This window comes from Lytechinus variegatus, chromosome 3 (assembly GCF_018143015.1).
Source record: "Lytechinus variegatus isolate NC3 chromosome 3, Lvar_3.0, whole genome shotgun sequence".
Classification (NCBI taxonomy): domain Eukaryota; kingdom Metazoa; phylum Echinodermata; class Echinoidea; order Temnopleuroida; family Toxopneustidae; genus Lytechinus; species Lytechinus variegatus.
Window position 1 is genome coordinate 20,615,562 of NC_054742.1, and position 15,291 is coordinate 20,630,852.

At 37.6% G+C, this 15,291-nt stretch overlaps 1 protein-coding gene across 1 annotated transcript in view; it reads right to left on the reverse strand.

Moving 5' to 3' along the window:
• The window catches only part of LOC121410461 (pleckstrin homology domain-containing family G member 7-like), a 33,508-nt gene extending 21,186 nt beyond the window's left edge, over positions 1–12,322 (reverse strand). The window contains exons 1-2 of the mRNA XM_041602564.1: positions 11,817–12,322; positions 10,995–11,128 (exon numbers count right to left, since the gene is read on the reverse strand). Of these exons, the coding sequence (XP_041458498.1) occupies positions 10,995–11,128; positions 11,817–12,086 (404 nt within the window). The 5' untranslated portion in view covers positions 12,087–12,322. The remainder of the gene's footprint in view (positions 1–10,994; positions 11,129–11,816) is intronic.
• Positions 12,323–15,291: the final 2,969 nt, after the last annotated feature.

The following is a 15,291-nucleotide window of genomic DNA, read 5'->3' on the forward strand; positions in this document are numbered from 1 at the left end:
CACGTACAAATAACGGAAACAAAAGGGGATGCCACGCGGAAGGAAACGCTTTGTCGGCGCTTTGTATGTTTTCAATAGAGGCCAACGAGATGCATACGCTTTACATCCTATCTATTTACGTGCTAATTATTTCCTCCCTCTTTCCGTTTTCAGTTGCAGTGGATCTGAAATTCGAGGGGGTGTTTCCCATGCAGGGGATGCAAAGAAAAAAACAACAGACGTTTAAGGCCTGTTCACACCGCCCGAGCGTTGTTGGAGCGGTCGTGGAGCGGTAGGGAAAGAGGGTCGAATTTCGGTCACAAAATTGGGAAAAAAAATCGAAAAAAAAAAGTCAATCGAAATCGAAAATGGTAAACGGTAGCGAGCGGTGATGATTTTTTTTCTCTCCGCTCCACGACCGCTCCAACAACGCTCGGGCGGTGTGACCAGGCCTTTATAACGGATGATAACGGACATAAAACGTTAACATTGTCGCTCGTATATGTCGTGGATTTACATCGTACACGGCGGAAAGTTTATCCGTTCTAAAAGTTTTGTGCAGCTCAATTTTTTTTTGCGCGGATAAAAATCACAGTGGACGGATGCTCGATGGATAAAGCGTATGAATCACGTATGCAATTAGCACACCACTCAGTACACAACGGATGCATAGCGATTTTCAACGGATGGCTAGAATTTTTTAACATTTACTCTTTGTATCATTAAGTAGATTGATTTGATTTAAATTCATTTTCATATGTCACTATGAGCAGTGGCACCGACCCTTAAAATTCTGGTGCATCTCACAATTATTGCTCGATGGATATAGCGTATGAAACACGTATGCAATAAGTACATAACAGATGCATAGCGTTTTCCAACGGATGGCAAGATTTGTTTACATTTTACATCTTCTTGGCATTTTTAAGTGCAGTGGTACCGAGCCTTACTGATTGATGCTATGAAGTTGTCCCCCAATGAAACAAATGATCCAATCTGCCTCTTTTTATTTATTCGATTCTCCCTATCCCCCATTCCTTATTTTACCTTCGACTCTCCCCCCCCCCGTTCTTACACACACGCACATACACACACTCACATATAATGCGCCCTCTCATTCTTGTTGTGTGTTAACGTACGTCAAAGTGGGGACGCATGCATGCGATTTATTGCACCGTCACCCTTAATTATATTAATCCACCATGTCCACTGACCATGCTGACTGGGTTCATGTACTTTAGGACAGAACGAACACAAAACGTGAACGTATCCATCGTCAACACAACTCGTCATATCCTCTGTATATTCAATTAGATGATCAAGGGTATAACTGACCTAAAGAGGACATTTACAAATTACGCATGAAATTTATAAATCTTGTTTAAGATATGATGATGTTTTGATTGGCATTACAATCTGGCTTTGGCGACGACCCCAGTATGCGGACGTCCCCAGTAAGTGGGTTATAGTCACAAAATTTTCCCCAGTAGTAGGTCCATACAATGAAACAAACACTCACACGCACAACCAACACGCACATCCATTTCAAATTTTTTGCCTCATTACGCCACTGCCTGTTCATGACTGTGATTTTTTTTGCTCCTGCCCCCCCCCCCCTGCAACCGACCCCTGTTACGCCCCTGTCTATTATATACATGGAAATACCCTCTCTCCTTTCTCTATCCTCATTCTCTCTCTCTCACGCACATTCTCTCTCTCTCTCTCTCTCTCTCTACATCACCTTAGTTAGGAGAACAAAATGTTTTCCTTATTCGTACTATATCATAAAATTCAGCTACAGTTAAGACCATTAATGCAATAATTATTCATTGGTTTCACTGACAATATGTATCTTTTATAATCACTGAAAAGATGCAGTCACCATTATGTACATGAATATGTCCGTACTAATGAGGTCATATAATTATGGTTTCCGTTGTTTTTCCTTCTTACTGCCTTAGCATTTGAGATGGTCCTTGGCATTTCTTTCTGATAATCATTTCCTCCTTTTCCTGTTCAGTAAACGAAGCTTATAACCACTCGCACCCCGCCCCCACCTCGGATAGTTTGAAATGAAAAAAAAAATTGACTTTAAAAAATCGATCATGGAGTGTTTAATCTTTTTGCACGCTCTCACTCTCATTTTGAATACTACAGGGAGAGAAAATTGATTTTAAAGTTACGCAGTATTACATATTTTATGAAAATGGTTATAAAAAATTATGAATGCTCCCATCGATGTGCAATAGTTGGTTTAATGTCATTTCCCCACTTTCCCTTTTTTATTACATTTAGTTACGTGCAATTTGCATTCAGCAATTCATAACCCATTCATGCAATGGTACAATTGCGACTGAATTCACTTCCAAAAGACTTGAGTAACGGTGCTTCTTAGGTTTGTACAAAGGTATTTTATAAGACATTGCCATATGTGACCATAGCATCCTACTATCATGCACCTTCCCAATTAGGTCGCAAACCAATCGTGAAATTTCCGGTGGGTTTAAATCACAGCGCATAATGTGATCCGATACGACGCGATTTTTTAATCAATCGCACTTTACATTAAAATAATGTTTATCTTCCAAAAGTTTTTTTTTTAAGTTGGGCATAATGTTAGGAATAATGAAATAATAATTTTTGCTTTTCGGCAATCCGTATGATCGAAATCCGCTCAAAATCCACTCCTCAAGTCGCAGCAGATGATGACGTCATCACGATTTTGAATTGAATTTGCTTTTAACAGGGAGGCTCGAACTGGATGGAATTTCGACTTCAGTTGTCCTTCCACTATTCTGAACTCTGATTACTGGGATTCGGATTGCAACAAATCGTATAGTGTGGGCCGCGGGTTTATGGAATCGTCTGGGTGCTAGGCCTGAATGGTTTAGCATCAAGATTTGCACATCACCACTATTCCCACTGTTAGATCTATGATCTACATAATCTATATAAACAAAGAATAATAAAAAAGAATCAGGAAGTGTGTGTGTTTTGTTGTCAAATATCTAATTGTTATAACTATTTCATAAAAGGAAAGGAAGGAAAATGTTCCAGACAGTGGTTTCAAACACGCAGATCCTATGTCATCAGGAGATGGACAGGGGGGGGGGCATTCTCTCACTTCCTCGCTTTTAAATGTTGTTGGCCACCATTTGCTTTGCTCACCCCTACACTCTTTTAATCAAACCCATTCTAGTTATTAAAACCTGTAATATCGTTTTTCATTCCGGGGGGGGGGGGGGACTTTCGTTGACGAGTGGATACCCTACCCTACCCTTAACAAGTAGTAGTATTGGAAACAAAACGATACTCTTGCCAAGTATTCCCTGAATTGACCCCTTAAACAAGTACAGAGATATTTTTATTGTTATGTAACGGACGTTGGTCGTCGGTTTTATGTTTTCAATTGGGTTTAGTACAACCCCACCTCCCACATCTCGCGCAAATCATACTGTAACCCCTCTAAACACGTAGTGTTGACTCTTGGGGCAAAAAGTACATCCTTTCTAAAACATTTTAGTCTTAATTTTTAGACCCTCGCAAATTCGACCCTAAACACGTAGCTTCCCTATAGCAAAATAGATAACCTTTTTTTCATTATTTAAGTGTTTTTTACACCCTTAATACGTTCCGTACGTAACGTGCCCTATCTTGAAAAAGACATCCTTTTTACGTGTTTTCTTGGTCGCTCAAGGTATCCAATCTTCAATGTAAGTGCCCCCCCCCCCCGGGTGCTCATTCAAATGAGAATCCACTGCATATACAATTTATTCATGTATATGTTTAATATATTTAGATTTTATGCTACACAATGCATTTGAATGCCTATTTTCTATATTAAAAATGTATGCGCCTTGTGAGTTGTAGCCCCCTCCCCCCTTCAGAAGGTGATAACGCCCACATGGCCCATTTCACCATTTATCATTCCACCTTGGTATTATAGTTCCTTTAAGTTTAAATGGGCAATCACGACTCATGCGTAGTTGTTGTTGTTATATAACATGCATACTGTATGAGAATGGAGCGCAAGAGCACTGTTTGCTGCTGAAGTATATATATTTCAGATGTGGCATCTTTCTGCCTATAAATTCTTTATGTCTAAATGATGGGATTGGGCCTATGCATCAGTGTTGTAGTGCCTTGATGCTCGGCCTTGGCCTTAAGGCGCCTTAAGGCCTACTTTTTCAAAGCCTTGGCCTTGAACATTCAAGCCTTGGCCTTAAGAGGGCCTTGGCCTTGGCCTTGAGGATTTTGAGCCTTGAAATTTCAAGGCTTTTTCAAGGCATTTTCAAGGCTTTTTCAAGGCATTTGGTATTTTGTACTTTTATTTGCTTTTATAAAAGTAAGTATAAATGTTTAAATTGTTCTGTATATCTAATGACACAAATGGTCAATACTACCAGTCAGCAGTAGTAGCAGCTGTATAGTAATATACTAGCAGAGCCATCAATTGTGACTATCACCATTATCAAGAATTATCATCACATAATTATATAACAAAGAGAAGTGATGAAAATAACATTATTTATTGGTAATATCATGACTAATGATGATAATGATATAATATTAATAATATTGATAATAATGATTATGATAAAGATTATAGTGATTTTATGACAGGAATAATTGTAACAGATCCGACTGCAATTTCTACAATTTTCAGACTTTAGAAATAGCTAACTCTAAAGAAGGATAACAAGGTTGATTTCTATTCCATTAGGATTTTCCTTGTATTATTTTCTTTGACCAACAAGAATGTTTTAAGTCTTAATGATTATCTGAAAAGATTTGGTAAACTTGAACACAATCTTTAATTTTGTCATTTCCAAATAGGATATGTCAATGGCATGATGAGCCAAAATTTTGAGGAGCTAAGCATGGCATCTAGAGCAAAATTTCTGCCCCAAAAAGTCAAAAGCGATTGAAGCGAGCACAATTTTTCACCCTTATACTATTAGAAAAGCTAATTTTGTGATATTTTGACAATATGTTCAGAAAATGATATCAAGTTCCTTTTATATGTTTATTCTTGGTGGTGGAACTTCTTGTCTCGCTCTTTTTTTTCGGGGGGGGGGGGGTCCTCTTATTTATTAAACAGGCGAGAAAGAGGAATGGGAAGAGAGATAGAGAGAAGGGGGGGGGGGGGCTGGTTTGGCAGAAAATACTGCAAAAATCAGTTAATATGTTGATTGACAGTACATCTAATTGAATTGTTTATATTTTGTTTTGGGTCTAGTGTCTCAGATTGACAAAACAAAATATTAAAGAAAAGCTACTTATTTTTAATCATATGGTTTGACAGTGAATTTCATTTCACTAGTTTCAAGGAAATAAACAAACAAAACTGACAAGATTCCTAAAAATGACTCGTTTTCAGGTCAGCATTTGAACATTTCAACTTGTGCTTTGTGCTCTCTTGCCCCCCCCCCCCCGAAAAATTCTCTGTAGGAAAAAAAATGCCTATTTTCCAAAATCAAAAATACCTTTTTTTCCCAAATTAAATATTCCCTTTTTAAAAAAGAAATACATTTTTTATAGTAAAACATGATACATTTTCGGTTACAAAATCACCAAATTTTTGGATCGCGCTCGGACGCATGAATTATTGTTAAGTAAGGTTATCTTTCTGTTCCCGTTCACACACAAATAACGCTAAGAATGTCCAGTTTTCAGGTTGGAATTATCAAATTTGTAAATTTTGGAGCTCAGCTTCCTATCTGGTCACTAAAAATTTAAGCTCACGCTCAATTCTTTAGTAAGATGCACATCTTTTTCATGATTACAATAACAGCTCAGAATATTTCATTTTCATTTCTTATTACACGAAATGTCCAGAAGTTTGAGCTTTTGATTTGTGCTGGCAACATCTCGCAAGGCTGCCCTTTTAACAGTGATTATCGCAATAATTGACCAAAAATCGAGTTTTACAACTTCAGAATTGATTTGTTTTTTCAAAACCGCTTGCTTGCTATGCTTTCTTGCAGAAAAGTAAAGCCTAAGTCAAAGTATCTGTCCTATCAATTAGAAATCACCTAAAAAGACTTTGCTGAACTGAAATTCTACAAAACACACAACTTCTTCATGCAGTTGTTAATCTCATTTGAAAATATCTGTTTGCACTAAATGCTATTTTTTAGCTTTGACCCCGGCCCTCCCCCAAACAAAAATATGTTCTGCCTCTCCTGTCTCAGGGAGTAGAGAAAGACAAATGTTGAGATTGGTCATGCCAGGATCAGATCACCTTGGAAATAATAATTAATGCAATGTAAATCGCCTAGAAAAATAAATGAACAAAGGTAACTATATCATTATTTTAATAACATATGTCTAAATCTGTCATGAAATTATTTTCATTTATGTACAAGGGTTAAAATTTTCACTCGCTCACACCTTTTATACACTTTGTCTTGTGCGTCATGTCTGCTGCCTAAGAATTGTTGTCCCATTGTTACATATATATTGAAAGTTTGAAAATGCCTTGGCCTTGGCCTTAGCCTTGAGGTTTTCAGGCCTTGGCCTTGGGTTTCCATGCCTTGGCCTCAGCCTTGGTTATTGAAGCCTTGGCCTTGGGTATTAAAGCCTTGGCCTTGGCCTCGGCCTTGGAGGATTGAGCCTTGACTACAACACTGCTATGCATAATAGTTAGGGGTAAGAATTTTCGGACGCTCAATTAGCTCATTTGACAAAACAATATTCCTTATATAAAAATGCATTCTACAACTATATATAAAATGAAAAGTTGTCCTTGCTTTGAACCCCGCCCCTTCCCACAACCACCACAACTGAAATTGGACTGTAATTTCCTGTAATATTTTGACATTCAATGGAGGCTTAATGATTTTTGACCAAAATAACCAATGACACTGAATTCGAAAAAGAAAACAACATCGCCCTGTAAATATGACGTTTTGTGACAATGGGGGAGTTTCCTAAACCCACACTCGGATGTACATCGCTTTCAATTTCCTGTCTTCTCTTGTAAACAAATCAGTCTTACAATATAAGGGATACAGCGTTATCGTACAACAACAACAACAACAACAACAACTCCTTTCTTTCGTAGGAGACTGTTTAACTATGGAGAGCCAATTGGGGCACAAATCTCTAGCAGTACACATTCATTTTATTAACTTATGTGACACCCAAACTGTTCATAATTGCCTAGAAATGAAAACTGAAGTATTTTTCTTCATTATGAAAGCAAAAGGAAATAAACTAACATGAGAAATATATAACATAAACAGAACTTTTGAATTTTGACTCCCCATAATTTTAGCACAGAGTTGTAGACCGTGGTCTAAGTTAATCCTCCCACTGGTTAAACCTGACTTCAGAATACGAGCTTATAATTATGTATGGAACCCGGGGTATGGAAGTATGGAAGCTTAAAAGTGCCACCGAGATGTTGAGATAATTATCTCGGGAAGTCGACATCTTGATAGCAAAAGATAAGATGACGAGATCCTGGATCTCATCATGTCGACATCTTTCAGAAGAGATGATGAGATGACAAGATCCTGGATCTCATCATGTCAACATCTTTTAGAAGAGATGATGAGATGACAAGATCCCGGATCTCATCATGTCAACATCTTTTAGAAGAGATGTTGAGATGACAAGATCCCGGATCTCATCATGTTGACATCTTTTAGAAGAGATGATGAGATGACAAGATCCTGGATCTCATCATGTTGACATCTTTTGGAAGAGATGATGAGATGACAAGATCCCGGATCTCATCATGTTGACATCTTGTAGAAGAGATGATGAGATGACAAGATCCTGGATCTCATCATGTTGACATCTTGTAGAAGAGATGATGAGATGACAAGATCCTGGATCTCATCATGTCAACATCTTTAGAAGAGATGTTGAGATGACAAGATCATCTCATCATCTCATCATCTCTTCTACAAGATGTCAACATGATGAGATCCAGGATCTTGTCATCTCATCATCTCTTCTAAAAGATGTCAACATGATGAGATCCGGGATCTTGTCATCTCATCATCTCTTCTACAAGATGTCAACATGATGAGATCCAGGATCTTGTCATCTCATCATCTCTTCTAAAAGATGTCAACATGATGAGATCCGGGATCTTGTCATCTCATCATCTCTTCTTCAAGATGTCAACATGATGAGATCCGGGATCTTGTCATCTCAACATCTCTTCTAAAAGATGTTGACATGATGAGATCCGGGATCTTGTCATCTCATCATCTCTTCTAAAAGATGTTGACATGATGAGATCCAGGATCTTGTCATCTCATCATCTCTTCTAAAAGATGTCGACATGATGAGATCCAGGATCTCGTCATCTCAACATCTCTTCTAAAAGATGTTGACATGATGAGATCCAGGATCTTGTCATCTCATCATCTCTTCTAAAAGATGTCGACATGATGAGATCTGGGATCTCGTCATCTTATCTTTTGCTATCAAGATGTCGACTTCCCGAGATAATTATCTCAACATCTCGGTGGCACTTTTAAGCTTCCATATGGAAGAGTTTATAGCGGTACGTGTAGCATCCGGTGTGTTGGCTCAGTTGGTAGAGCGTCCGTCTCACAACCGGGCCGCGTCAGACCAAAAGATGTAAAAAGATGGGAGTTGCCGCTACCCTGTTTGGCGTTCAACGATTAAAGGGATAGAGCCTCGTCGATCTGGCGCTGCACAGTGGCCGCCGGGCACACGATCAATTGGGCAAAGCAAATTTTCGGAGTATTTCATTTCATGTCTATTTCGAACAATAAATTATGGATTTGTATTATATATTTTTTTATTTATCTTTTTTAAAGAGATTGGGAGGGGAAAGAGAGGGGGATGTGTATCAATGCGCGTGGGTGGAAGGGTACGAAGGGTATACAATAAGGATACGTGTCCTTGTGAGTGTGTGCATGTTCGTAATAGGTCCATGGTGTGTGTGTAAGGGTGTGCGTGTGGTATGAGTCATAGGCGGCGGAAGCGGGGGGGACAGGGGGGACGTGTCCCCCCCCTAAATTTGAGGAGGGGGGACGGTCCCCCCCTAAATTTGTTGTTGATGACCTTTTTTTTTTTTTTTTTTTTTTTTTTTTTTTGCTTGTCAATTTATTTTCCTACGTCCCCCCTTAAAATTTTTGGGTTGAAAACCTTTTATTTATTTTTTTTTTGCTTGTCAAAATTTTTTGGGTTGTCCCCTCCTAAAATTTGTGGCTTCCGCCGCCAATGGTATGAGTGCTAGATGGAGATCCGAGGACCGGGGTTCGATTCCCAGCACGGCCCTTGAGCAAGGCATTTTGTCCACATTGCTGTTTTATCGTACATCAAACAAATGAAAATGCGATGTGTATTCCCGTGTGTATTATGAATATAAATGTGTGGAATTAAAAAAAAAGTACATGCGTGCGTTTGTATGTGGGGAGTGATGGGTTATGTAAACTTAATTTAAAGCTTGAAAATTCCAAAGACACATTTCTCATGGCTCTTCACTAACCATATCACCTCCAAACCTGGGGATATGTTGAATAAGGGTCAAAGTATCGAATGTCACATATTGTTATGATTTATTAGTGGCCCTGAGATGAAAAAAAATAAGGCAAAGGTGATGTAAACACCGTTAACATTCTTGCGATTCCTGTGAAGTAGAATGTTAAAATATACCTGCAATTAGCTGAACATTCTGAACTTGAAACTTGAAACAACTCAATATAAGCGTCTTTACAGGAAGGAGAGAGAAATGATCATAACTTATAAGCGGGTCAAGTTGGTCAAAGACATTGCAGTGCCTTGTACATAATCATGAGCCTGATGACTGAGTACCTTGCGTTACATGCCTAATGTCCTTACACACATTACAAGCAAAAGCAGATCAGCTTAAACAGTATTTGCTCCTAATTAATGGTCAAATAAATCAGAGGGGATATAAGGTAGCAGTCACCAATCGATTTAAAGAAACTATTTGTTTTACACTAACATTGTCTTTTAAACGATTTTCTATTTCACAAGATGTTATATTAGTTGAAGAAGATGGTCATGAATTTAAGTAGAACATTTAAGTCATCTTTAGAAGGAATTTATTGTTTTCCAGTAATTCATTTCACTTCTTTGAACTTCCCATCCATTTCCATTTAATAATTTATAGAAATACACACAATAAAGATTTACATGTGACGTAAACATAATGTTTGTATAACCTATTTCGTGCCACATTGTACTATAAGTCTATAAATATAAAAATCGAATCGATATCCAGATCGTATCCATCCAAAATTTCCAAGTTTCAGGTTTCTCATCATCATAATGACATTATTTGAAGGATAGATTCAAACTAATGTTATTATAACTAGAAGGATTGACATCAAGTTTATCATGCAAGGTCGTAATTATCGTAATGCATTATGTGTTATGCAATTCGGAGATGGAGATCAACATTATGAAGAACAATAATAAAAAACAGAAACGAAGATGTGACGTATTCTGCACCAAACTATTTCGCAATATGCAAAACTTTGAAAATCCATAACTTCGTTTTTCTGTTTCAATTAAATTCTTAGTGCTATGTTTTGGTCGATTTCATTGTTTTTTTTTAATTCAATTTATTCAGGTCGGGGAACTACAAATAACTTCTTGAAAAAAATCAGATATTTACAAGACCCCTTATACATGTATAAAATAGAAAATATATAGCATTTCGACAAATGTATTGTTTTTCTTTTCAAAAGATCTCGTCAACCATAACGTTTTAAAAAAAACGTACATGATTGAAATCATAGTACATAAACCAAGTCTATATGCGTACAAACCAAGTCTATACGTATACGATCTGATGTGATAACCCATTTCGAGGAAAATTCATGGTCAAACATTTTGTTGTTGGTGGTAAGAATTTTTTAAGGGGGCTGATTTGGTATAATATTATATGCCAGAATGGAGAAACATGGCCTCTGAAGGTATTTTTTCTGTGACTCTATTTCTTGGTAATGGCATTGACCTACCTTTACGCAAAGAAGGTGGATTTTTTTTTTACTTACTGAATCTCTTCGACAGATGTTTCGCTTGAAGCGGGTGATAGGTCGGAGGTTACAGCTCCTCTACGGGATTTGATGCGATAACTCTGGGGATGAGATGATGGCCCCCATTCCGTATCAAAGCTGGAGGATCGTAACTACAATGCAAGTTTATAGAAACATAAGAAAGGAAACTAAAGTCTTGCTGAGTCCATTCAAAACACATTTTACTTCCTTTAAGTTTTCTTTCTTTCTTTCTTCATTTTTTTAAACTGAAGGCGAGAATTGATCTTCACATCTCCTTGTAAACATTTTATACCGGCGACCTCTATTTTTAGACCCTGTCACGTTCTGCCATGTAATGATAGGCTATCTACAAAAAATGTAGTAGTGATATCATGCATTTGTTTCGCTTTGTTCAATTCGTGTTTTATGTGGTTTACATATGCATCTTGACCCTGACAGATAGCATTTTATAGCCATTTTAATCTCTTGACTGTCTCAAACCGTTTCATGGGGAGACTTAAGCGCGGGGGGGGGGGGTTAGACGACCTATGAATTCATTCAGAATGACTTCGAATCTTCTAGTCTATCGATTAATATTTGTCCATGATAATCTCTCGAGAAATGAAGCGTTGGAATAGAGCGATTACAAAAGCAATCTTATTTGATATTGACGAGAATGTGAAGGAAAGGGTTTTGAAATAATAAACCCATCAAGTCAGCATAAGATAATAAGAATTTAACAACAAAACCAACGTAACGAAACAATGTTTTAATTCATAAGATTTCTGCTTTATGTATTTCTCCTATAAATAATTTAACTCAATGAATTTTCATACGAACCGGTTGTTGATTTTTCATAATAATATTCCTCCGATTTAACTTGGAGTATCTACCACGAAACAGCCCATCATTGCATTTCGTTTCAGTTCTCCTAACTGGTGCACTCGAAGTCGTGTTCGTCTCTGAATAAGAAGTGTTGCAGTATTGATTATCAAAACTGTTTGCGGAGTTCAACGATCTCGGCGATGTGACTGATCGACAGATTACGATGTCGTCCATTGTCATTCGTTGACTACTTGTTCCAGGTAAGTTATGTGATATGATCTCCATGTTAATAGATGGTTGGTATTTGACCCGTATTTGGAAATGTCCAGATTTGTTTGCTAATAATCGACTCGGTACCCCCACTATGGCACAATATTGCTTTCAAACCGAGAACGACAATACAAGCTTTAACGCCGATGTCTTTAGACAATTATCATCCGGATTATCCTCTACAAGATGATATCATTACTTCTGGACTTGTTGCGTCTCAGGATAGCGCGCACGACAGTCCGTTCTCACTCTCACTCTGTCTGAAGCTCCTTGGTCTGTGCAATCTCCTTGGTGCAATCCTCTAATTTATTCCCCTGATATTCTCATTCTGACGTGTGTGCATCTTAAGCGTTTGATAGCCAATTAGACATGCATTGTTGAAGCCATACATGACGTTGTAATGGATGGAAGATAGCAAACCGAACATGAGTTCCATTGGTAAAATCCTCATTAATTGATGTTGATAACGAAGGGAAGTCATATGATATACATAACGAAAACAAGAAATTGAGTATAGAATTAATCTCTTCTGTGCTTCGAAATATAGGGATCAAATCGCTAGTGCCAAATAGTAGATGATTCGAAGGCTATAATTCTAAAGTAATTGTAACTTGATAATTAAGCAATTTTCCGTTGTCATGGTTTCGCCAAATATTCATATACATGTAGCTATATACGGATGTACATAAAATATGTGTTCAAATGTGTTCAAAAAGTGTGATGAAGTCAGATGTTTGTTTTTATTTAGGAAACGGATGTATTACGCTAATGAAAACGAAGTCCACGCATTTTCACCTTGAACTTGCATGATTTTCAATTACCAAAACAAAAATGTCAATATCAAATCACATTTCAAAACATGCTCATAGAAGACTAGTCTAGTAACGTACGTGTATACATTCAACTGATACATTGTCTGTATATTGACTTCTGAAATCTTCTTGAAGATTATAGATTTTAAACCCCTTTCCCCTCGATTTCAAAAGGTACCGACAATCTTAAAGAAATGTCAATCTTAAATCGTAGTTAAATCTCACAACAACAAATTTCTTATGTGTTGTAAGAGTGCAATATTGTATTGTGTGATGTCATATTGCGTGAGTGCAAGATACATTTCGAAAGAAATGTTGACACGACATTTGCTCCGTTCTCAGAGGATTATGAGTTATGATTGTAATAGAGTTTATGGTTCAGAATGATGTAAAGGATTTATTTATGTTTGGCTTAATGACTGTGTGCAGATTTTCAAGCGGAGCAATTGTCGCCGGAGTAAATGTCATGGAACCAGTGAAATATTATGCAGTTCAGTCACCAAAATACTTTACCTTTTATCCTGTATACTGGGACGTAAAGGTAAACATGGTAATTTCCTTTTCAAATAAAAATGTTTCCTTATTCAGTTTTTTTTCATTCCACCCTTACTCCTTTTCTCTGTGCATCCTCAGCGGCGTCCGATCCATTCACCCCTCTGCCTATTTACAGACAGCTTGGTCAATTACCTTTAGCCCAACACACATTGCGCGATCCTACACGACGCGGATTTTTTTTAGATGAAACATTTAAAGCACCAAGAAGTAAAGTCATTATGTTTGAAGTTCGGTAAAATGTTATAAATAATAAAATCATAATTTTGCTATGCACCAATCCGTATGGTCGGAGTAAAGTCCAAATCGGCTTCAAGTCGCAGCCGATCATGACGTCATTATGATTTAAAATGAATTTGCTTTTATTCCCATACAGGGAGGCTCGAACTAGACTGAATTTAGATTTCAGTAGTACTATACTGCTATTCTGAACTATGGGTGGACCCCGTCTTAAGAAGAGCTACGATTGACCCAATCAATCGTAACTCTATGGAAATCCATCAGTGTTTATAATTTCTTCTGCAGGAAATTTGCGAAAAATGTCCTTTGTAAACCAAGGAGAACACACCAAATTGTCAAGAAATCAGTGAATTTATGGATATATACATTCATGTCTAAAATAAAAAATAAAAAACACGCATTTTAAATGTTGGCTTTGCTGGCTTCCATAGTTGCTCTTGATCGGATCAATTGCAATTCTTTGTAAGACGAGCCCTTGACTGCTGAAAATTGGATTGGCTGGAATGTTCATATTAATGTCGTTACGATTTCTTTGAAATTCAGATCGCAATGAATAGCATATTGTATGCTGGGCTTCAGTGTTTCATGAACTAGTTCTATACCGCATCATGATTTCTAAGATGAATTGGGCCCCTTTTTGGGACCCTTTCCTAAGAAATCTTGGATCCACCTTACAGGGGCGCAACAAGGGTCGGTGGCAGGGGGCCAGGAGGGGGGGGGGGGCAAGAGCCAAAAAAAAATTTCCGGTCATATCATTGTATGAACATACAGTGGTCTAAAGAGGCAAACATTTTCAAGGGGGCCAGATATGGCGTATTGGGCAAGATTTGTCTTTAAAAAGAAGTTCCGAGCGAGCGAAAGACTTGATATTTTTATTACAAAAATCAAATTTCGTGATAGATTTTGACATAATATACAGAAAACAGTAATATATTTCATCCTTCTCTTTTGCTTTTCTTTACTTTCCTTTCCTTTGTTGTGTGTTGTTGGTCTATACGCCACTGTGAACAGGATACTATTTCTTTGATTGTGCGTGAAGCTCTATGCGGCAGTAGCGTGAAGAGTAAAAAAAGGGGGGCAAAATATGGCGCATATGCCAAAAATCTGGTAAATATAAGCCCCATCTTTTCGAGAGAATAACTTTGAGATATTTTCTTTCATATTCAGTAAATAACGTTATATCTTACACTTTTCCTTTGCTTTTCTTTCCTCCCTTGCTTTTTTGTACTAGGTTATAGAAATCTGGGGAGCCATGGCCCAACCCTTCCATCTGTACGCAAGGGCTATACGGGTGGGGTCCGGGGTGGAGCCCCCAGAACCTCTTGATATCAAAGCCGTTTTAAAGCTTACAGATTGCCGCTATTTTTAATCAAATCGCGGGTATATACAATATATTAATAGCTTTTACACAACACATTAATTGAACGCATTGCCATTGCTGCGTATACTTACAAATATTTTGAGGGCCACAACATATAGCAATGTGGAAACAATTGTAAAAAGTCTCCAGCGAGCGAAGCGAGCCCGAAAAAAATTGCCTTTTGAAGAAAAATTCCAATTATGTGATAGATTTTCTATGATATTCAGCAAATAACATATTTCATTGCTTTCCATTC